Below are 24,784 nucleotides of genomic sequence, written 5' to 3' on the forward strand. Positions count from 1 at the left end.
GTAAGGAAAAAAAATAAAATAAAAGATGCATTTCTAATTGCCTATTCTTTCTATATAAACATTATGAACAATAGTTTTAAGGAGGGGAGGGGACGTTGAAGCTAGCACAGCTTGAGAAGGGGGAGGAGATAGATGGGAGGGAGGGGAGGTGGGGGATAGGAAGGAATGGGTAGGGGTGGAGGGGGAGTATCTGGTTCAGGATTGTCGGTTAAGGTTCCGACCAGTCCTTGATGAAGTTTTTGTTAGTTGTATTGTTATGTAAAAAGTTCTATGTCGAGGGAGGTTTTGATTTTCCAGGTCGTCGCTAGAATGATGGTAGTCATGTTGCTTTATGACCAGTTAGTTTTTGTTGTTTCAGGTTGTCTGGTTTTGTTCGTCTTCTCTTAAAGTTGTTGTTTTGTAATATTCCATGGCTTGTTTGGGATTTTCGATAAAGATGTTTCTTCCGTTGGTTCTGTCCACTATCTTGAGTTTTGCAGGAAATAATAAGGAAAATCTGTGTCCTGAAGCATATAGGAGTCTACATACTGGTGCGAATTCTTTGCGTTTCGCTGTTACAGCGGCTGAAAAGTCTTGAAAGAGTAGAATTCGTTGCCCTTGATAGTTAAGGTCTTTGATTTTCCTATATGCTGCTAGAATGTTCATTTTGTCAGTGTAGTTGAGTAGTTTGAAGATCACTTGTCTTGGTCTGTTTGAGTCTTTAGGTGGTGGGGGTCCGATTCTGTGGTGTCTCTCTATTAAGTAGTGGAGATGTGGCTCTTCCATTTTGAGCATTTTTGGGAGTTCTGTGGTTAGAAGTTGCTCGAGGTCTGGCCCTTTTATGGATTCTGGAATTCCTACCAGCCGTAAATTATTTCGTCTGCTCCTGTTTTCTAGATCGTCCAGTTTGTCTGCCATTATGGTGATCTCGCGCTGTTGTAGATCTATTGATTTCTGGGCTTTGTCGAGTTCGTCTTCTAGTGTAGAGATTCGTGCTTCGGCCTCAGTCATTCTTTGTGTTTGATTGGTAACTTGTTGTAGAATTTCTGTCATCGACTCTTTTATGCTCGCAAGTTTTTGGTCCAGGAGTGGGCCAAGTAACTGTGCTAGATCTTGAGCCTGGGTAGTTTGTGGTTGTTGGTTACTTGTAGTGGTATCTGTATCCATCTGTTCTGGCTCTTGTGTTGTTTTCTTTTCTTTTGTTTTTTGCTTTGGTTGTCTTTGTGGCATTGTGGTAGTAGGACCCAGGTATTTTTCCATTCCTGGTGGGCTGAAATGTTTTGGCAAGAAAAGGGTAGGTAGGTATGTAGAGTTGTTTCGTATTTAGGTTAAGCTGGGTTAGATTTATTCTTGTCTGGTAGATGTGTCCCCTCTGGTTAGGCAATTAGAGTTCCTGGGTTTTTACATTTGTCTTGTTTTTGTGGTTGTTTCCATTCGGAAAAGTAAAGTTTTTCTTTTAATAGAGAGTAATGTTTTAGCACACTTGAGTATAGTAGTAGATTTTCTTATCTCAGAGTAGGTAGGCTCAGGTTTCCTACCAGTGGTTGGTTGAGTTGTTGTTTCAGTTCTACTGTGGTACTATTTTGGGCCTTATGTCAGGATTTGTTCAGGGTACAGAGTCTCAGTCTATGTTTATCCTGTTTGGATTTATTTTAGGCAGATGTGGGTTTTGTGCCTGTTTCCAGTGGGATATGTAGCTGCCTGGGGTATAATGTTATAGCCAGCGTTTTTGTGATGTCTCTATGCTGGTTTAACTGCGTGGGGCAGACTTAGTGCTGGGTATAGCTGTGACTTATTGCGCGTGTGGGTTTTGTAAGATTAATGACCTTTTTGCACATTAGTCACAGTGGCTTATTATGTCTTTGGCACAGGCAGATCGGGGGTTCTGCTGGGTGATTAATGCAAATGGCGCTTGCAGTTTTGTTGCGCAGTCAGTTATGAAAGCGTTTGGCCTGTACTTCCTGTCTTTCGGTTTTTGCTGCTGTCCCAATCTTATCGCCTTCCCGTGGCCGGACTTACTGCTTTTGAAGGTAGGGTTTAGCGATGCTTGTCGGCCTGTCACCGTTCTGTCCTGCTGTATTTAGTCAGGTTCTGTGGTGCTTTGGCGCGGCTGCGTCCGGTCCGGGTCAGCGAGGTGGGTGCACTATTCTCCGGGGTAGCAAGGGAGGGAAGAGCTGGGTGGTGGTATTTGCCCTTACCCCTCTTTATCCTCTCGCCAGGCTTTTTAGTTTGAATTATTATTGCGCTCAGATAGGGGATATAACGAGCGTTATTGGCCCTGGTTTAGGAGCTCTCTTAAAACGCGGCCATCTACTGGGTCCGCCCCCCCGGAAGTCCTAATTGCTGATTTTTAGCCAGCGACTAAGACCAAAGCAAATTACATTAAAGTCTCCATCGACCCCCTCTGTATACTCTGGACTTTAATGTTCATCTGCTTATTAAAGGAAACCCTCTACGTCCTATTCATATTCCTGTCTCTCATTTAACCTTCTGCTTGGTTACTAAGGTAAAGAAGACCCCAGCAACCAGATAGCTTCTAAAATTCCAAACAGGAGAGCTGCTGAACAAAAAGCTAAATAACTGAAAAAGCACAGAAAATAAATGAAATTGCAAATTATTTCAGAATATCAATGCATGAACATACAGTGGAGGAAATAATTATTTGACCCCTCACTGATTTTGTAAGTTTGTCCAATGACAAAGAAATGAAAAGTCTCAGAACAGTATCATTTCAATGGTAGGTTTATTTTAACAGTGGCAGATAGCACATCAAAAGGAAAATCGAAAAAATAACTTTAAATAAAAGATAGCAACTGATTTGCATTTCATTGAGTGAAATAAGTTTTTGAACCCTCTAACAAAAAAAGACTTAATACTTAGTGGAAAAACCCTTGTTTGCAAGCACAGAGGTCAAACGTTTCTTGTAATTGATGACCAAGTTTGCGCACATTTTAGTAGGAATGTTGGTCCCACTCCTCTTTGCAGATCATCTCTAAATCCCTAAGGTTTCGAGGCTGTCTCTGTGCAACTCTGAGCTTGAGCTCCCTCCATAGGTTTTCTATTGGATTAAGGTCCGGAGACTGACTAGGCCACTCCATGACCTTAATGTGCTTCTTCTTGAGCCACTCCTTTGTTGCCTTTGCTGTATGTTTTGGGTCATTGTCGTGCTGGAACACCCATCCACGACCCATTTTCAGTTTCTTGGCAGAGGGAAGGAGGTTGTCGTTCAGGATTTCACGATACATGGCTCCGTCCATTTTCCCGTTAATGCAAATAAGTTGTCCTGTGCCCTTAGCAGAAAAACACCCCCAAAGCAAAATGTTTCCACCCCCATGCTTGACGGTGGGGACGGTGTTTTGGGGGTCATAGGCAGCATTTTTCTTCCTCCAAACACAGCGAGTTGAGTTAATGCCAAAGAGCTCTATTTTGGTCTCATCAGACCACAGCACCTTCTCCCAGTCACTCACAGAATCATTCAGGTGTTCATTGGCAAACTTCAGACGGGCCTGCACATGTGCCTTCTTGAGCAGGGGGACCTTGCGAGCCCTGCAGGATTTTAATCCATTGCGGTGTAATGTGTTTCCAATGGTTTTCTTGGTGACTGTGGTCCCTGCTAATTTGAGGTCATTAACTAACTCCTCCCGTGTAGTTCTAGGATGCTTTTTCACCTTTCTCAGAATCATTGACACCCCACGAGGTGAGATCTTGCGTGGAGCCCCAGAGCGAGGTCGATTGATGGTCATTTTGTGCTCCTTCCATTTTCGAACAATCGCACCAACAGTTGTCACCTTCTCTCCCAGCTTCTTGCTAATGGTTTTGTAGCCCATTCCAGCCTTGTGCAGGTCTACAATTTTGTCTCTGACATCCTTGGACAGCTCTTTGGTCTTTCCCATGTTGGAGAGTTTGGAGTCTGCTTGATTGATTGATTCTGTGGACAGGTGTCTTTTATACAGGTGACTAGTTAAGACAGGTGTCCTTAATGAGGTTGACTAATTGAGTAGAAGTGTCTAACCACTCTGTGGGAGCCAGAACTCTTAATGGTTGGTAGGGGTTCAAAAACTTATTTCACTCAATGAAATGCAAATCAGTTGCTATCTTTTATTTAAAGTTATTTTTTCGATTTTCCTTTTGATGTGCTATCTGCCACTGTTAAAATAAACCTACCATTGAAATGATACTGTTCTGAGACTTTTCATTTCTTTGTCATTGGACAAACTTACAAAATCAGTGAGGGGTCAAATAATTATTTCCTCCACTGTATAACAGGAGCGCATGTGTATAAAGAAACAAAAAACAAATAATAGTGCAAAATTTGATTATTTGTTTTTGTTTCTTTATACACATGCGCTCCTGTTATATGTTCATGCAAGTATTCTGGACCTAGTCAAGGGGGTTGTTTCGAGGAGCTGCAAGATCAGATTTTCACAGTTCACTGAAAATTTTTTTTGGGATCGTTAGCGCTGAGGATTTGGTATTGTATATACCACAACACATATATTTTTCAGAATATCAATGTCTGTGTCATGCTAAAAGTTAATTTAAAGGTGACCAACCCCTTTATAGTCTTAATTTTGACTGATGTAATACCTTGTATAAGGTGTTATTAAATATCATTATCCCCTCTTCTATTCAATTCCTCTCGGGCTGTGGGGAAAGCACATGGTGAGTCAGCTAAGTGAGGCTTTTGAGGCAGGCTTTGTAGGTGCAGGGCCCACCGGGGCTGCCGCCCCATGGGCCCCGCACCCCCCCCCCCCCCACAGGGGCCCCTGTCCGATGTCCTCCGAGGCCAGAGGAAGCGGCAATAGGGTCGGGTCTGGGCCGCTGGGGCCCACCAGGTATTTTCCCGATTTCCCAGCTGCTCAGTCCGACCCTGTGTAGGTGTCACACACACCGCAGATACAATTTGACAGATGCCATTTTCATTTTGGGGCCCCCACACACCACAAATTTTAGCAAACATATGCATATTGGGCATCAAATGGATTAATAATCCTCTGGTGTTCATATTTAGGATATTTTGTTTTGGTGGCTAATGACCTGTGGTAAATACAATGCTGTAAATTGCAAACTGTGAGGTGTTTTTTCAACATTTTTAAAAAAAATTAAAAAAAAACAACAAAAAACATAAGGAAAGATTGCAGCTAGGAATTATAACGGTGTATTTATCTATTTCTGATTATTCAGCAAGAGTTCTTTGCAAAAATCTTCGGCTAGCTGGGACTAATGTACTGCAAATGTATTTATTTTATTTTTTTAGCAGCAAAAGGGTTAAAAGAGAGCACTAGCGTCATAAAGGCTCCAATTGCTAATGGGACCAACTGCAGCTATTATTACAAACTGCTGTCTTCCAATTAAGAACCCTGAGGAGAATTTGAGTAGAATGAAGCCACTGAAATTCAGATACATCAGGTACTGTCTCTTTACTGTATGCTAGTATTTATATAGATAAACTAGTGTCAACTATATTTGTTATAATATATGAATTAACCTACATAAGTTTCTATCAGAACATAGGCAAAAACATAAACGTTGCCTGGACATACAGTCTCAGAGACACTTTAACTGTACATTGCACATAAAGTTATGAGGTTTTGAATGATTCTTCTCGGAGCATGGTATGCTGGGAAATGTAGTTTTTTGCTCCTTCTGGTCATATGGACACAGTTCCTCAAAAGAACGATGGCTGAGAAGCAGGAGGTTGTGGAAGCTGCAGAGCAGGTCAGAACAGAATTATTTTCTCCCTATCATGTTTTTATTGACATACCCCAGCTGTGACTGAAACACAACACCCTGATTGAAGCGCAGCTCCTTCCCGGAAGTAGAGACTGCAGAGTAGAAAGCTTATGTTGTCATGTCAGTCAGCTGATTGTGCTATGGTCTCCTCTCATGAGGGGGAAAACATTCCAAGATAGATATGAAGGAGCATCATAGGAAGGCAGGGGACCTGATCTTAGACAAAATGGATCTGATGCTGGATGGTACATTTCCAGCTAAATAACCAAAGGGGATGCTGAGAGTCCCAGTGCAACAGTAGCTGAATTGTGGCAGGTTGGACACACCTCATGGGTAGAGGAAAAACAGTTTTAGAATTAAACATTTCCCCTTTATGGGCCCCTGATAGTCTTGAGGCCCAAGGGAAAGGTCCTTCTTCCTGCCCTACCCAAAGCTGTTACACATGTTCAGTTGTGTTATTACTATGGCACCCGTCTTTGTGGGTTAACATAGTAACAGACTAGAACATAAAATGACAGACATACCTGAAGTATATCGTGGGTCCTACACTGCCTATTAACATTATAAGTCTGTAGTGCAATTAAAATCAAGTCCCCCAGTGAACAATGTGTAACAATGTTAATTGTATGAGCCCCTGAGGTAAGGGTAGGTACAATGGGTTCTTACTACTCAGTCACATTGTTCACTGGGGGACTTGATTTTAATTGCACTACAGACTTATAATGTTAATAGGCAGTGTAGGACTCACATAAAATGTGAAGCCTTGATATGGCATATGAGCTTACATATTTTGGCCAAAGTGTGATACTAACACCTCATCTTTTGTAAAATCACTTTTAATGGCAAACTGAGCACTGGCATTTTTTTCTATACCTGTAGTATATGAAGCATGTCTTTATATAGCTTCTGTATACAAATTATTCACAATTAACCGTCTAATTACGGTTGCCATCTTTTCTAGAAAAAAAAAAAAATTGTGCTTTCCAATATTTTTTAACATTTTTACTTGCCAGACGAAGTTTGTGATAGCCTTAAATCATATGCCTTCATGTTCCCTTACCCAGCAAACCCCAGGGCCCAGACATTCCAGATAATTCATCCCAAACCTGTATTGGGTGGGACTACAGAATCTCCCAAAACTTATGTCTGCCATTTATAATGTAGATGTGGTGTTAGTGCCAGGTTATGTATTTTCTGCATTCTTCTTTTAATTGTCATTATTTGTACTGAAAATACTCCTCTCAGTCAGAGTTTTCTTGTTACTTATAAAGACACAGGTTCCAAATTGTACTGTAAGCTCACCATATATCCTGTATTTAACCTAACATAAAGGTTACAAACAAACAAGTAGTTCCTAAACTGAAAAAAATAAATAAGTGATTAGAAAAGAACCATGAGCAATTTTATATTCATTTTTTTTAAGGTTTACTTATCCTTTAGATAAGAGAGGTGGGAAATAACATCATTAACTACCTTATTTCTATGGCTTTTTTGAGGTTCAGGCTGTTATATTTGCACTACGCATATATCTCAGTGGCTAACATGAATTTCTCTTTTTTTCCAGGAGGAAATGTCTCAAGGAGAATCTACAGAAGAATCGGAGGTGAGTTGTTTTTTTCCATCAATGAGCAAAAGGTGCACTCAGCCATGTATTATGCTCAGTGCCCTGCCTCTCTCGTAAAAAAAAAACTATTGCTCTCTGAGGCTAAAATGTTACCGTTATTTTTTTGTTTTAAAATAAGCTGTCCTATACAGTCCCGTTACTATTTATCTTCCAGTCTCTCTCATTCACACCACTGGACTCTAGCAACCAGATATCTGCATGCCTTTCAGTATTTGTGCTTTTTCCCTTTTTGCATCAACCAACTGACCCCCCTGTGATACTAAGGGTCCCACCCCATTGGCTTCATTTTTTTTACCATTTACATATTTAAAAAATATCTGTATTTTAGCGTGCTTGATTCCTTTTTTGCTGCTTTAATTGCTTCCTTGTACCTGATGAAAGGTTCTGCTGTCCCAGCTTACTTGAATGCTTTAAAAGCACCATAAAGGGTTTTGCTTTGCGATGTCTTTCCTTGCTTACAAGGAATATAGTGACCTGTATACTTGTTCCGAAACTTTGCGTGACTTCTGAAAGACAAAGCGATGCATAGGCGATTCACTTAGTTGCCGATGGAAAACCATTTTAGAGAGATTGCTCTCCGTGGGACATTAGCCTATGGAGCTCTCTCTGCAACATAATCTCAAAGGAGACCATCTTATGATCACTGTTCCCCAAATGCTCACCCACGTAAATGCTAGAGATGATCTCAGTATTATTAGTAATTACCAGGTCCCAAAAGAGAATCATTCCTAGTAGGTTCTTAAACTGTCTGAAATTAAAGTTTAGCATATTTACATGTTAAAATTGAACAGTCTCTGTAAAGTGGTGCCGTGTAAATTATACCTAATGGCTTCCTGTCAGCCTGCTGGGTTACTGAGCACAGGGAATAGCAATTGTATTTTATCTCTTCTAGGAGGATGAGAGTGAAGAGGAACCCAAGTTAAAATATGAGCGACTACTGAATGGAGTTAGTGAAATCCTACTAGAAGATGCTGCAAGCTGTATGACAGTGCATGAGAAGGTAAGCAGATGTCTATCCTAGAATAGCCCTCCTTACTATCCCAGCACTTACTCGATAGAGCAGTTGCAATGTATAACTAATACAAAATGTGTGCACCAATGGCCTCAGTTCAAAAAAAGCTTTAATGAAAGAGAATATTTTCATGTATTAAGATAAATATTTTTTTAAATTCAGCTAACACTATCTGTGCGCTTCCATAGCTGCCAGTGGAAAGCAAACCAGATTTAGTGCAAGGGGATAGTTTGTAATAGATCAAGCCATAGCAACCTTTTTTTTTTTTCTATGGTTTGCTAGTGCCCAGCTTGATATCTCTTGCTCCTGCATTTTGAAATATAGGGAGATGGATTTAGTGCTCAATATTCTACATGCATGCTCATTTCTTGGGGGGGTTGCATTCTTAGATGAGATAGGCAGGCAATCCAGAAATCCAATAAGGTAGAATAGAAGCTCAAATATTGAAGTAAAATCACAGGTATTTTATTGAAGAATACACATAAATGCTTAAGCCTTACGCGTTTCGTGCCTATCTGGGCACTTAATCATAGGCTGCTCCATATTTGAGCTTCTATTCTACCTTATTGGATTTCCGGAGTGCCTGCCTATCTCATCTATGTGCTTCCTATATGGCTCCCTTATGCTGAGGGTCTGGGGCATGAGCACCCGGACCATACGAAATTTTCTTCTACTTTTCAAGGCTTAGATCTATATATATTCTTGGGTTGCATTCTTAGCAACTTTTCATTGGTCTTCATTATTTACTTATTTATTTCGTTTTTGAATTATTTGCCTCCTCTGGCTCTTTCCAGCTTTCATATAGGTGTCACTGACCCCAGCAGCCAAAAACTAATCTTTTGTGGAGCTACACTTGTATTGTTATTGTTACTTTTTATTACTTATATTTCTATTTAGGCCCTTCTCTACTCATATTTCTGTCTTTCTTTCAAACCATTGCCTAGGGTTATTATGGTAAATTTGGACCCTAGCAACCGGATACCTGCTGAAATTTCAAAATAGAGAGCTGCTGAACAAAAAGCTAAATAATTAAAAAGCTGCAAATAATAAATAATGATGACCAGCTGCAAATTGTATCAGAATAGCTCCCACAACATCATACTAAAAGCTAATTTAAAGGTGAACAACCCCTTTAAGCTAAGCTGCGAAAACTACATTGTTTTATTCAGGACAACCTGAATCTCCCACAGTAAACCCCACATACTTGACTAGGCTGTCATTTTCACTGACCGCTATGCTGCTTTATAGAGCATTTCGGTAAGGATACAGGTACAGTTTGGGGTAAAATTAAAATAGATTTGGTTACTATTAGCATTGTGCTAAAACATGTTTTCTGATTGGGCATCAGTTGATAGACTTTATAAAGCAGTATTCCATTGTCCCTTTTTATTTCTGATTCTGTTTCTTGCAGTTTCTGGCACTGGGAACTCACAGTGGGAAGATGTTTTTACTTGATATTCAAGGAAATGTTACACAGAAGTTTGATATAGTAAGTATATATTATAAGCCATTGTTTTAGTGGGATCCATTATCCAGAAAGCTTGGGACCTGAAGAATTCTGGATAAACAGCCATTCTGTTTTTAAACATAAACAATAGGATGGATTGCCATTAACATGGATGGAGGGTGGCTTGGTTGTCAGCATTGCTGCTGTGCTGTGGGGAAGGGCAATGAATAGGACTTGTGGTAAACATACTTTTTGCAAACAGAAAAAAAAAAGCTACTCATGTTTGGTTTTTGCAAGGTAGATGATTAGATTCCCAGTGCACAGATAATCCTGCTGCATAATGGACTTTACAAAACAGTCACAACAAGGGATGAAGGGAGAAGCCCTTTAGGTGTTCTTAATTCCATTCTTTATCTGCCATTGTTGTCATTTTGCAAATATTTTGGTAAATTGCTGCCTTCCGCACATAAAACTCTATGTTACATTTACCAAGCTTAAGATTGTTTGAGGATAATATGTAAAAAGAACAGCATGTCAAACATTCCATTTATTATGTGTTCACTCTTTTTAACAGAGCTCTGTCAAAATCAATCAGATAAGCCTGGATGAAAGTGGGGAATATGTGGGCATTTGCTCTGAGGATGGCAAGGTATGTAACCAAGCAGTATGTTTCCAGATTCCCCAGAAAAAGAAACAAAAAAGACTATAGAATAGGATTATATTTTTTTTATAGGTTTTTCTTTATTCTTTATTGATTTACACAACACATAACTCTCAAAGTGAGAAATAAAAGACAAGGAGAAAGCGATACGAGTAATGAGAGTGAGTTTTCCTTATAAGTATGTATATGAATACACTTAGGAGCAAAGAAACACTCAGGTACTGATACATTTTACATATCTTTCACCGATTTGTCTCCAATGTTCCTGAATTCTTCAGCGCAGCGTTCAGCTATGTATGTAAGCTTTTGACTGGGGAGACTGTCATTTACAAACTTCTTCCAGAAGGACAGTGTTGGGGCCTCCACTGCTTTCCAGGTTATCAGATTTGCTTTTTTAGCACAGTGCAGATGCTGTAGGAAGCAAAGTCTTTCTCTGGAATTCAGCATTATCCCCTCTGTATGGCCTAGTAAGCAGAATGTGGGGGACTGTATGTTCGGTAGGCCTAGAGCAGAGTCCATAGTTCGAAATATCTCAGTCCAAAAGCATTGTATTTTGGAACAGCCCCAAAATACATGGAGGTAAGTCCCTTTATCTCGCTCAAATCTGTGTGGGGTCAAGTATACTCTATTTAGGAATTTAGTGAGGGTGTACCCATCTCTTACTGAGATATCTGGTCTAGTATATCCTTCCAGCTACCTTTGTCCAACTGGGGAAGGTCCTAGGACCACTTTAAGAAGATTTAAGATAGTGTAGAACCAGCTGAGTGGTTTAGTTAGGTCTTGCCTGCGCAGATAGCATTCAGAGGTGGTACTGGGCAGAATGGGATTATATCTACATAAATCTTTACTGTGATATCCTTTAATATGTCACTGACCAACTTATATGATATGATACGGAAGATGTATGCCTTACTGTGGTCTACCAGGTTGAATTTCTGTGGTCATAAAGTTCTTAAGTCTCACAGGCTAATGTCAGACAGGGCGCAGCCTCGTCTTCTTTCCACCTGCGATTTGGCAGTGTCTCCTCCACTCTGCAGTGTGTCTGCTCTGCCAGAAACAGTGTCAACCTGTGTGATGATGCCCAAAGTGGATATTGGTGAGAAAATGCATAATGTAGCATTTTTTTTGCCGATAGCTGCTCCATGTGTCTGCACACAGGCACTCTGGAGTGGAGTGGAGGGTATCGGCCAAGCAAACGGTGTCTCATCTGACATTAACCAAAGACACACTTGTGTATGTTTCTCTTGAATTATTGAGACTTTTGATGAGCAAATGTAGTTTATCTCACAACAGCCACTTTAGACTGTAAAATCAGTATATGCACAGTCATTATCGTCATCGTTTATTTCTTAGTGCCAGCAAGTTACGTCAGTGCTTAATATTCATTTTTTACAGACACCAGGTCTTATAATAATTAAAATGAAAGTCTCAGCAATGTTTTTACAAATAACAATCTGCATTTTTGTTTGTTTCTGTACAGGTGCAGGTGTTTGGCCTTTACTCCAGAGAAGGGCTGCATGAAATATTCGACTGTCCAATTAAAGTGAGTGCATTGTCTGTTTTATTTTGCAATGAGCTAAATGATATGCTCATTAACTGGATATGGGGAGGCCCTTTTATCAACATTCTCATTTTTATGGTTTTAGAGTTTTTTTAAAACCATGAGTTAACTTATTTCCACTAAAACCATGAATGTCTGAACAAATGAATATGCAGAACAAAAAAACGAAAGAAATTTTTTGTAGTTTTCTTGGTTTTCAATGAATTGTTGAGGACCTACAAAGAAAAAACTCTGAAACCCCTCTAAAAACGACAAATGAAGTAGAGATTGTTACAATTTGACAGCTCCCATTGACTTCTACACCACCTTTACAGTTTTTAAATGGGGAAGTTTTGTATTAGGATTTTTCGTGCTTTTTAGGCTTAATAAACCACAACATATGTGCGATTTTTTTTTTTCAAACACAAAAAAAGTTCGTGTTTTAGCACAAAAAAACGTGAATTGTGAAAAAAAAAATAGTAAATGTCCCCCTAAGTGTGACTATATACACAAAAAAGACACCAGGCCAAGTAAATATGCCAGCATTTTATCTTTTTACAGCAGATCATTTTGAGTACAGAAAACAGTATATATGCCTAGTTTTGTGATTTTTGTAGAACATTGTTTGCCTTTTCAAAAGAAGAAGGAAGGCTATAATTACTGGGGGTTTCAAATGTTAGCCTCCCCCCAGTCATTATAATCACTTGATAAGTGCTCACAGAAGAGCCCCCTTAGCTGCTGGAAGTTTCTCCTAACAGGGCCACCATCCTGGGGTATCCCATGAGTGATTACACTGGGGGTGCCTTTAAAATGACCATAAGATTGTATTTAATGATACATCAGAATAACTATTGTACAGTTATGGCAGTTCACCCTTCCTGTATATTTTATTAAAGTTGTTGTACTTTATAGTTATTTACTGAATGTTTAATAAAGTTTTCTTTTCTACTTGCAGATTGTTGCTGTTCACCCTCAGTTTGGAAAATCCAACTGTAAGCAGTTTGTAACAGGTGGCAATAAGGTACTGTATGAAAGACTTGTCTTAACAAATAATAAATGCTTTAGACTGCCTAAACCTATTTGACAATATGAGTGTATGGAAAGTTCGGAAAAGTGAGTCCATATATGCCTATATGGAACCTGCCTAACTGCTAGTTGATCCAGGGGAAGGCAAAAAAATACAGATCTGAAGCCTCTCTAATCTGCCGCAGAGGGGGAAAAACATTCCTTCCTGACACCAAGATGGCAACTTTTACTAAGAACTATTTCCAGTAACCCTTCTTTCTCACTTGCTAAAAAGCTATCCAACCACTTATTAAAGCTATATAATGTATCAGCCAGTACAACTGGTATAGGGCGGGAATTCCAAAACTTCACAACTACACGTAGATAAAGCATTAGAGAGAGGAACGTACGCCCGGATATACTCGAGAATAAGCCGAGGGCGACTTTTTCAGCACATTTTTGGTGCTGAAAAACTCTGCTTATACTCGAGTATATATTTATACATAGTTATCATGTCCCCCTCTTTTCCTGTTTGGCCAGACTTTCCTAATAACTGAGACCTTCCATTGCCTTTATGTCTAGAAGAGTCCTGCACAAGGGGCTGATTTACTAAAATGTGTTTTTTTCCGGCCTTCAAAGAAACAGAAAACAATGATGGGATTAACTTCCCCTTGAAACTGGGTGAAACAGAAAATGACAGGATTAACTCCCCCCGAAACTGGGTAAAACAGAAAACAATGAGGGAGGTTAACTTCCCCTTGAAATTGGGTGAAACGGAAAACAATGATGGGACTGTCACTGACTATTCTATTCTTTTACTATCCTAAGCCTCCATAGGATAAATCACTATTAATAAATAAATCTCGAGTTATGGGAGTTATTTTTAAAAAACTCAAATTTATTGGGGACAATTTCCAAAAAAACTTTTTTCGACAAACAGTGTCAGAAAAATCAAATACTGGTAAAAACCTGTTCATAAATCTCGAAAAAAAAATTGACTTTTTCTCAGAATTGCTTAGTAAACGTGCTTAATTTTTGTTCTAGTATAAGATTTGTATAGCATAAAATTTTACGTAAAGTTCATGCTTTGGAACCCATTTTCTGTCTCTACCTGCATTTAACTTTGTTATTTTTTTACAGTTGCTGTTGTATGATAGAAATTGGTTAAATCGATGGAAAACCTCTGTTCTACATGAAGGGGAAGGGAACATAACCAACATCAAATGGAGAGGGAATCTTGTTGCTTGGGCCAATAATATGGTAATATTTACATCATATAGATACAATAGTGTGGTTAAATAGAAAAGGATTCCAATGATGTCACAGAATCCAAATGAATTTGCAGTTTAGTTCTTGATACTTCTTGGTCTTTGAATGGTGCTGCAGAATCTGTGGGTTTATCCTTGATTTGGTGGGTTTGGGAAGAAATTTGAGTGACCATTGCGGGTCTGGGTTGGATGCAGGTCAGACTGAGAAAGTACGCTCCTTCTCTGCTCCCAAAGATTCCCCCCCTTGGAACCAGAGGTGTGGTGTTCAGTGTGGTTAAGTTTTTTCCATAAATCATCAGCAGGGATGCTCCAAACAACATGAATGTATTCTTCTGTGAATTGCCTCCTTGAGCCTGTGGGGGTTAGGTAATAAGTGGCCTAAAGGGATAGTTTACGTTTAAGTTAATTTTTGGTATGTTATCGAATGACCAATTACAATAACCCGATACAAGAGATAAGGAGGCCCCTGCCCAAGAGAGCTAACGACAGATGCTCTTGGGTTCCACCAGAGTCCAGGGTGACCAAACCTATAGCTAGGCACAGCATCTAAAAGGACCACAGAGGGACTTCTGTCTTGAGCAAGACATGGCAACGCCAACAATGAGAATGTATTCATTTATAGGTTATACTTCTTTATCCTGCAACTACAAGTAAAATATTCCTAGGTCCTACTTTGTATTGCATCCTATAGAATATGTGGAGAGCCATGAAATATTATAACCCTTATTAATGTAGTAGGTTTATAGGATCATTACCATGTGCTAAATCGCTGAATATTTTTATATTTATTATATAATAATTGTGTGAGAATAATATTTCCATAATCAGGTTTACAGCTTTCAATATCTATTACAGGGAGTCAAAATATTGGACATAACCACAAAGCAAAGAATTACCAATATTCCCAGAGATGACACGAGCCTTCGCCCAGACATGTATCCTTGTAGTCTCTTCTGGAAGGATAACCTCACCCTTGTAATTGGATGGGGCAAATCTGTCAAGGTACCATTTTTTTATTTTTACTGCACCAATACAATGTTTACATCTGGCCTCACAGTTCAAACTGCTATAGATTAGGAATGTAAGCATTTCGGATAACAAATCTCATACCAGTATAATGCTGACATACCCCTTTCCACATCTCATAGGCACACAAATTGCACCTTTTTCATTTCAATCCCTTTCTTGTGGAAAACTGTTGTGTGGCTACATATTCATTCATGGTACAAAAATGCTTTCTTTTTCTTGATATTCTGTTGAATAATATCTTGCCTTCATATCTTCATAAACCTTATGATTTTTTTTTAGGTTTGTTTTGTCAAAGAGAGGCATGCCAGTGAATTAAGGGATTTGCCAAGCTGCTATGTTGAAATAGGTATGATAAAACAAAATCTTCCTGATTTATAATAATGACTGTGGCCCTTAAAGCTTCAGCTATAGGACAACAGATTATTATTATAAACTCTGTTTACAAAGCAATAGACATTTACTCTGCAGGTTGTAATCTATATCTAAATACTATGGCACTTTAGCAACATCAGCGGGCAAGTCTGTATTTATGGATCAGTTTAGCTAAATGTAGGAAAAAAAAACACCATTACGTTTCCAACTCTATGGTTGCTTGTTGCAACATTTAAAAGCAGAACTAAACCCTAAAAGTGAATATAAAATGCCATATTTTATATACTAAACCTATTGAACCAGCCTAAAGATTCAGCATCTCTATAGTAGTTATGATCCAGTACTTAAAATTTGCCACAGGGGGTCACCATACTGGAATCTGTTAGAAGTGTCTGTGACATGCTCAGTGAGCTCTGAAACCCATTATCCAGAAAGATCTGAATTACGGGAAACCCATCTCCCATAGACTACATTTTAAGCAAAAAGTCTAATTTTACAAAATTATTGCCTCTTTACCTGTAATAATTAAACAGTACATTGTACTTGATCCCAGCTAAGATAAATAATAAATAATAAATAAATCTTTATTGGAAGCAAAACAATGCTATTGGGTTCAATCAGTGATTAAATATTGTTTTACTAGACTTAGGGATACATTTACTAAACAATTAAGAGAATAATGGCCAGTTTTTTTACTTTCGAGATTTACGAATGGGTTTTTGCCAGTACTCGATTTTCAGATATTGTTTCTCGGAAAATTTGAGTTTTTGTGGAAATGTTCCCTGAAAAAATCATACGTTTTCAAGGGGAAATTAATCCTGTCCTTGTTTTCTATTTCATCCAGTTTCGAGTGAAACTAAAACATATTATTGTTTTCCAAGAACGAGCACCAATGCTCTTAAAATGGCCACTGGAGCAATGCCTGTTTGGGAAAAATAAATTCATGGAAATGAATGACGTCCGTACAATTAAAGCATTATCGTGACATTTAATAAATACAACAATGATCGAGTTTAATTCAAATTTATACCATGTTGAGTGAATACGGCTTTCAAGGCCAGAAAATAACAATTTTTTGTAAATTAGCCGCTTAAAGTATGGTGATCCAAATTATGGAAAGACCCCTTATCCAGAAAACCCCAGGTCCCAGGCATTCTGGATAACAGGTCCCATTCCTGTATTTACTAATAAGCCTTATATTCAGCGCATTTATATTAAATATACACATTATATTGCGAGTTGATCCCCTAAACTTAGGGAATTGACAGCAGCACGGAGGATGTGCAGAGAATCAGCAGAAAAGAAGATGGAGAGCTACTGGGGGCATCTTTGGGGTAACAGATCTTCCCTGCTAAAGGGCTATGGTTGCCTTGGGCTGGTACAGAAGCCCAAAATATAATGTACAACATTTCTAGCCTGTTTCTTTAGTTAGGCTTTAGTTCTCCTTTAAAGGACATTATTGTTTTTAATGGTCTGTAGTAAAAATGTCAAATCTATATTGTTTTTTTGAGCTCTTAACAGTATTGTTTTGTTTCTTCTAGTTACTCAGTTTGATACTGAATACTACATAAGTGGAATAGCCCCCCTCTGTGACCAGTTTGTCATGCTGTTTTTTGTGAAGGAAACTTTGGATAAGTCGGTAAGCATTTTACCTACATACTTGTTGCTTCAGTGTGAACACAGAAAATCTGCATAATGCAAAGAGACTGAGTAACTTATTCTGTTATCCATACACTCAACTGCATCTTTACATTTTGTCTCAAAGTGCAGTTTATTTTGTTGTTTGTTGGTCATATAACAGTCTAAACCTTGTAATAAATCCCATCCAAAGCAAAAATTGCTAATTTGTCAATATGTGGTCTGCCATACTCACCTGTTATCTGTCCCATTCAGATCATTAACCAGTGTTTTATGACCAGCAAACAGACACATATATCCTGCTGGTTAGTTGAAATTATTCAGACTGGCCAGCATTATCTGCCTATGTGTTGTAATGCAAAACAAGTACATTCCCAAAATAAATCTTGCTAATAATCATTCTGAAACAGATGATTTTGTTAATTATACTCAATAGGTTCAGATAACTCTACATATAAAATAAAAGGCACTCCTTTTAACTTGTGTTAGGTCACAGAAACTCCAATCGCAGCTAATGCCTGACAGGGCTGACTCTCAGCCTGCGAATAAACGCTGGGAAAGGATCAGCCCCTATGCTGGCATCAGCCTTTACCCGGTACCATCACAGCGTAACAGGTGCAGGCACACAAAGTGGATATCGACAGTGAAATGCATAGTGGAGCATTTTGACGCCTATATTCACCATCTGTGCCTGCTCCCAGGTCGATGCAGTAGCTCCAGGTGCAGGCATAGGGAAAAGCTGATGCCAGTGTAGGGGCTGATCCTCACCCTGTGTTCAACACATGAGGTAGGGGCATGCCAGGGATAAATGATGTATCACTTAGGTGCCCACCCCCTCCCCCTTTGGTATGTATTGTCATAGAGTGTAGGCTGTTCAAATAAAGAGAGAAGCACTCTTTGCTTTTCATTCTGTGGGTGCAAGGAGGAAATTCTTAATCCAACTTGAACCATTATTGGTCATGACTGAATTTGAGAAGGGCCCCCTAGCCAAACAAGCAGATCTTTACATCAGCTTTAAATAATGTTTTATTCTGCCTTCGAACGGAAAAGCAAATTTTCCCACAAAACACTCAAATGGTCTTGCAAACCAAACTAATACTAAACCAAAATACAATGGACCTGAATACTGCAGAATGCTCAGTATACAGTCACTTTTTGGAAAGTTTACTGGAAACTGTATCACTTAATAATTCAGCAGAAGGCTTATAATTTATTTTCTGACTATTAATTTCCATAGGGAAATAGCCCCAATTAAGGTTGGATATTTGTTTCTCTTTAAACCCTTCCAGGACAAAATGTTGTGTGCCAGACCACGTCTTGATATTCTACAGGTCCATCCAGACTCAAGTGAGGAGATTTCTTCAGATGCCATAACCGTCAGAGGCTTTCAGGAAAATGAGTGTCGTGATTATCGCTTAGGTGAGAATCATCAGGCCCCAAAACTAGCCAGCTTAATAGACAATCCCCCATATGTAATAAAAGACACTAAGGGGCTGATTTACTAACCCACGAATCCGACCCGAATTGGAAAAGTTCCGACTTGAAAACGAACATTTTGCGATTTTTTCGTATGTTTTGCGATTTTTTCGGCTTCTTTACGAATTTTTCGTTACCAATACGATTTTTGCGTAAAAACGCGAGTTTTTCGTATCCATTACGAAAGTTGCGTAAAAAGTTGCGCTTTTTTCGTAGCGTTAAAACTTACGCGAAAAGTTGCGCATTTTTCGTAGCGTTAAAACTTACGCGAAACTTTGCACCTTTTAAGTTTTAACGCTACGAAAAATGCGCAACTTTTCGCGTAAGTTTTAACGCTACGAAAAATGCGCAACTTTTTACGCAACTTTCGTAATGGATACGAAAAACTCGCGTTTTTACGCAAAAATCGTATTGGTAACGAAAAATTCGTAAAGAATCCGAAAAAATCGCAAAATACCGTTCATTACGAAAAAAATGCAATCGGACTCATTTCGACCCGTTCGTGGGTAAGTAAATCAGCCCCTAAGTTTGCCCAGGTACAGTAACCAATAGCAACCATTTACTGGTAACCTGTTTAAAAGCACACATCTTATCAGTTGTCATGGGGTACTGCTCCTGGGCAAACCCAGTGCCTTTTATTACATATGTGGAAATATATTCTTGTTATGTCAACCTGCCATGCCCACATGACCCTATTTCCAGTTTTTTTTGTTACATGTTTTTTAATGTAACAACCTTCCTCCAAATACCATATGCAATATGGGGAGTTACTGTTTTCAGTTCCTAGATATTCACTTTCTGCGTTATTATTTGTCATGATCGTATTTGTGCTACAGTTGCGATAAGCCAGAGAACCTCAAAAATCATTGCCCTAAAGTGGTTTTCAACCTTTTGAAAAGTTTGCAAAAGAAGCATTTTTGCTCATATAATCATGTAGCAAAAGTGTTTGGTTTGCAGTATACAATTGATTAAAATATGTACCTACCTAATCTTCCTATTTAAGTTACTCCCCTCAATGAGAGGGGTCGCCGACCCCCTCCTCCACTATTTACACACACAGATCGGCAGCAGATAGAGAGAAAGTAATGTAGATAGTATAGGGTTAAGTGCTTCTGCTAATACCGGGTCACATTGTTCATTTGCATACATTTTTAGCAGATTAGTGATATGCAAATACGCAAGGAAGTTCAGGCATGCTCAGAAGAACCTAGCACTGCTCCATCTTAACTGACTGCCTCTGACCCTGCTGAGGATCTCAGCAATTGACCCCAGCATTGGGCAAGCATTTTTTGGGGGAAAGTAACTCTGCAAAACTGTGGACATCCCCTTTAAAAGTAACTTCTTTCCAAGATCCTCCTGTACTTATATTAGAATGTAATTGCTAAACGTAATCTGTGACTAAGCAAGAATTTCCCCCCCTCTGTTTACTTTAAAGACCTACCGTTGGGCTCATAACTTGACATACCCCTGGCAGAATCTGTAAAATGTTAAGGCATTTTTTGATGCCCAATGGTTCCATTTGAATCACATTAAAAATAAATGCGTTTGTCTGACCACTCATGATCCACATCTTACAAATTCAGCCAGGGCTAGGTAAACCTATGAGCGCAGCAGTAATTACTTCCCAGAGTCCATACTGACCATGCCATTTACACTAAAAAATGCTTTGATATTCACACACTAAAGCGAATATAGGGTTCTCATTATGCTGTCTGTTATTGCACACACTGAAAATACTTCCACATTTATCTTTAGAATACTCAGAAGGAGAATCTTTATTCTATATAATCAGTCCAAGAGATGTTGTTGTGGCAAAAGAACGTGACCAAGATGACCACATTGACTGGCTGTTGGCTAGAAAGAAGTATGAGGTATGAGGCCGCTATTGTTTGTTACAAAAGTCACGTAAGCTGTTTGTAGTTATTATTTAAATTAACTTTTAATATGATGAAGAGATTCATTTTCTGAGACAATTTACTATTGGCCTTCATTTTTTAATTTTCTTGATTTCAGTTAATTAGCCTTCTGTTTAACAAACTCTCCAATTTGGAATTTCAACAGCTATCTGTCCAAAACAACCAGGCAGTAGTCTGAATTAAATACTGGAAAATGAATAGAAGAGGTGCTGAATAGAAAGATAAATAAATTTAAAAAAAAAACTATAATATTTTAGCCTTATAGAGCAATAGTTTTTGGCTGCCGGGGTCAGTGACCCCCATTTAAATGCTGGAAGGCAAGAAGAAGGCAAATCATTCAAAAACTATTAAAAATATGAAGACCAACTGGGAAATTGCTAAGAACTGGCCATTCTATAACATATTAAATGTTAACTTGAAGGTGAAACATAATAGAATACTTACATTTAATTTTTTATCATGAAAAACTAGCTTGAGAAAAACAGCAGTGTTCCCATGAAAGTAACTAGGAATCATTGGGTTTATGGAGTATATGAGTCTAGAATGGATGAGATATGGGGTCATTTTTAGAGATCAAGGATACAAGTGCAGAACTTCTACAGGGCACCAAATGGCACCCTTTCCTCATTCTAAAAGGACTTGTTTTCAGGCTGCACTCTGCACTGGAATGGCCCCGTGTGTAAGCACTGTGTGGTGTGTATATTTACACTGCACTCATGTTTGCACAATTTATTTTGCACAGTATTTTCTGCAGGTGTAGTGAGCAAAGGGAACCCTGTTGTTTCTTCCCAGCAAATGGAAAGTATTGTATAGCACTGTTCTGCTCTGCATTTAGCACCAAATGCTTTTCATGAATACTGTCATGGGAAAACATGTTTTTTTTTCAAAACACATCAGTTAATAGAGCTTCTCCAGCAGAATCCTGCATTGTAATCTGTTTTTCCACAAACAGATTTTTTTATATTTAATTTTGAAATTTCACATGGGGCTAGCCATATTCTGGCTCCTTCTGAAAGCTCAGACTCAGGCACACTTTACTGCTGCGCTGCAAGTTGTAGTGAAACCTCCCTTCCCAGCAGGCGATCAGCAGAACAATGGGAAGGGAGCAAGATAGCAGCTCCTAGTAGGTATCAGAATAGCACTCAATAGTAAGAAATCCAAGTCCGGCTTGGGACTCCTCCAGTTACATGGGAGTAGATCAGAAACCCTACACTACACTGATGAGCCCCCAATAAGGGCGAAACCGGTCTGTAGTTGGAAATCTGATCAGCTATTGTCCTGGCTTCAGCTTCAAACCCAGTGGGTGAGCTGTAGCCTATAGGATAAACCCATGTAAATGGGATTTTTTTTAAGAGTCTGGAATTCATTCCCAGAATTCCTTTTGTTTGCTATGGGAGTAGGAGAAACAATAGGTTAGCTGAAAGCAGTTCTAATGTGTAGTGCTGGCTCCTTCTGAAAGCTCAGACTCAGGCACAATGCACTGAGATGGTGCCTACACACCAATATTACAGCTAAAAAAAAATTAATTTATTGATTCAAGAATGCTCTGTCCCATGAAGCCTTATGTATTGCAGTTTGCACATATGGCAGTAGTTTATACTGCTACTAAATATATAGTTTGGGTTCCACTACCATGCAAACCACTGTCAGTTTGAGATTTGGGTTTTGGGTTTTTTGTTGTTCTTTTCAAGAAAGGGATTATATTATTCCTTTTTCTTTCCACATTTAGGAAGCTCTTATGGCAGCTGAAATTAGTCAGAAGAACATAAAGCGGCATGATGTCTTGGTAAGTTACGCAACTTACATTATTTCCCTTAATATTCTATTAATATTTATCAAGTATTTCTGATTTCCTTTACAAATAAAGTGCTTATTATTTTTGGTGAGTTTTCAAAATGATTCTCTGCTGGGGAAAAATCCACTGCTTATATGAGATACAGATCTCTCCATGGAACAGGCCAGATAGAAGAACAGAAAGAAAGCAAATATGGGATTCTTAGAAAATAGATTTACTCTTGCAAGCTCAGAATTTTCTTATTAAGCTTTATTAGTTGTTTTCCATAACTGCACCAAAATATTACACAGTGTTTTTAGGAATAACATTTATAATTAGTGGGGTAACCAAAGCACTACTTTTAGTGAACGTTTTTCTGTTCATTTAAAGTAAGGAAGGAGGTATATGGACACATGCCCAGATAAGCTGTGGAGAAGTTGTTACAATTTGCAACATCAGTGTTTAGTCCCTCCTCCCCTGCCTGGATTTCAAATGAACGGTTTTGCAGCTGGATTCCAACTAGGGATGCACCGAACACAGGTTTTTGGGTTCGGCCGAATACAGAACCAAATCCGAATCCTAATTAGCATATTTCCGGGAGTGAAATTTCTTTCACTTCTGTGTTCGCACGGACATTTAACCCTAATTATGCTAATTAGGATTCGGTTCGGCCAGGATTCAGCCAAATTCAGCCAAATCAGAACCCTGCCAAAAAAGGCCAAATCCTGGCCAAATCCCGAACCGAATCCTGGATTCGGTGCATCCCTAATTCCAACATATAAAAATTATATTTATTTGTACTTTTTGAAGGAACAGATTACACTGATAGGTATATTAGGGGTTTCTGTGTTGTATGTTTTAGGTTGGAAGCTTGAGTTCCTCTTTTATTAGCATCAATACGGTGAAGGAACCAATCAGAACTAACACAATAAAAACCAATCCAATGCTGACAAGTAAATGCTAATTGCTGATTAGTTGCTATGGGTTACTAGATCCAGGAAAATGTTACACCTTTTATTACAATAATTTCAAATGAGAATAGACATAAAGATACCAAACAAGCAGATCTTTGTCTGATTTGGCCATCAATGTGCTGGGCTAAGTCAGACTGATCTGATCATTCAGCTACTGGGCCAATGATCGGATCATAAAAAAGCCCTATGCAGGTCTGTCGGGAGAGGACTACACCCACACACTGATTTGCTTGTCTCCCAGTACAGCACCTCTCCACTGGACTTCTTTACCTTTATACAAGGATTTAAGCTAAATAGTTTCAGCAGCACAGGGATTGGTAAAGCACCAGGCACAAAATGTGAAGGAAACCTCGGGAGAGACATAGAAAGAGGTGGTACTTGTAAAACAAATGGTTTGGTCTGTGGTAGAAAGGAGATGGTTGGAGGCTCATGTGAAAGAAGCCTTAAGTTGCTGTACTCTGCTGGCTCTCTTAGTAGACGTCTTATTGGGTGGTGGGGTTTGCCAAGATCTTCTAGGGGTCCTTAGAGTGTTTTTTCTCCAAGTACATAAGAGTAACACAACAGTCCAGTTTATATATATATATATATATATATATATATATATATAATGTATTATTCTTGAGACTACAATTTAAACATTGACAATTTTCATGGTTGCATCTTTGTGTGGACACATGTATGTATGTATGTATATCTTTATTTATAAAGCGCTACTTATGTACACAGCGCTGTACAGTAGAATACTGTACATCTGTTTGCAGATGTTAATATTTCTTTTTTAGGATATTGGATTATCGTACATAACTCATTTGGTGGAAAAACGAGATTATGACATGGCAGCAAGGTAACTGCATGACTACTTGCCTGGGTTTATTAAAGGAGAAGGAAAGGTAAAAACTAAGTAAGCTTTATCAGAAAGGTCTATGTAAATACAGCCATAAGCACTCACAGAAACACTGCACTGAGTCCTCTATCAAAAGAAACACATGATTGATTGTCTCCTGTTTTCCTGTGCCAGAGTCTGGCACTTTGACTCATTCAGTTGTATTTGTAAAGTACATATGTATAGGCCATCAACTTAATACTAGTACTAAAATGTTTCCAATCGGAGTGCAGCCTTTATTACCCCGCACATCTGGTGGGGGAAGCAATATCCTTAAATTACTCTTAAAAGGGGAAGATATATAGTGAAATCTAACACATAAATGAGTTTCTTATGAATGAGATTTTTTTTTTCAGAAAATGTCAGAAAATACTTGGCAAAAATATGAAACTCTGGGAAGATGAAGTCTATCGGTTCAAGAAAATAGGGCAACTTAAGGTAATGTTTAAAACA

The 24,784-nt window shown here is 38.7% G+C and overlaps 1 protein-coding gene across 3 annotated transcripts in view; it reads left to right on the forward strand.

The window, feature by feature from the left end:
* Positions 1-5,323: 5,323 nt before the first annotated feature.
* Positions 5,324-24,784, forward strand: part of vps41 (VPS41, HOPS complex subunit) — a 36,504-nt gene continuing 17,043 nt past the window's right edge. Inside the window, exons 1-16 of one of the 3 annotated variants that reach the window (XM_012959405.3) lie at positions 5,324-5,388; positions 7,277-7,315; positions 8,229-8,336; positions 9,760-9,837; positions 10,370-10,444; positions 11,937-11,999; positions 12,952-13,017; positions 14,142-14,261; positions 15,125-15,271; positions 15,578-15,644; positions 17,212-17,309; positions 18,598-18,727; positions 20,540-20,655; positions 22,430-22,486; positions 24,231-24,292; positions 24,688-24,769. In XM_012959405.3, coding sequence (XP_012814859.1) covers positions 7,283-7,315; positions 8,229-8,336; positions 9,760-9,837; positions 10,370-10,444; positions 11,937-11,999; positions 12,952-13,017; positions 14,142-14,261; positions 15,125-15,271; positions 15,578-15,644; positions 17,212-17,309; positions 18,598-18,727; positions 20,540-20,655; positions 22,430-22,486; positions 24,231-24,292; positions 24,688-24,769 — 1,302 coding nt within the window. In that variant the 5' untranslated portion in view covers positions 5,324-5,388; positions 7,277-7,282. Of the gene's footprint in view, positions 5,389-5,566; positions 5,698-7,276; positions 7,316-8,228; positions 8,337-9,759; positions 9,838-10,369; positions 10,445-11,936; positions 12,000-12,951; positions 13,018-14,141; positions 14,262-15,124; positions 15,272-15,577; positions 15,645-17,211; positions 17,310-18,597; positions 18,728-20,539; positions 20,656-22,429; positions 22,487-24,230; positions 24,293-24,687; positions 24,770-24,784 lie in introns of those variants that run through there. The other 2 variants (XM_002932710.5, XM_004912520.4) reach the window with 2 other exon arrangements.

Source organism: Xenopus tropicalis, chromosome 3, assembly GCF_000004195.4.
Source record: "Xenopus tropicalis strain Nigerian chromosome 3, UCB_Xtro_10.0, whole genome shotgun sequence".
NCBI classification, from domain to species: domain Eukaryota; kingdom Metazoa; phylum Chordata; class Amphibia; order Anura; family Pipidae; genus Xenopus; species Xenopus tropicalis.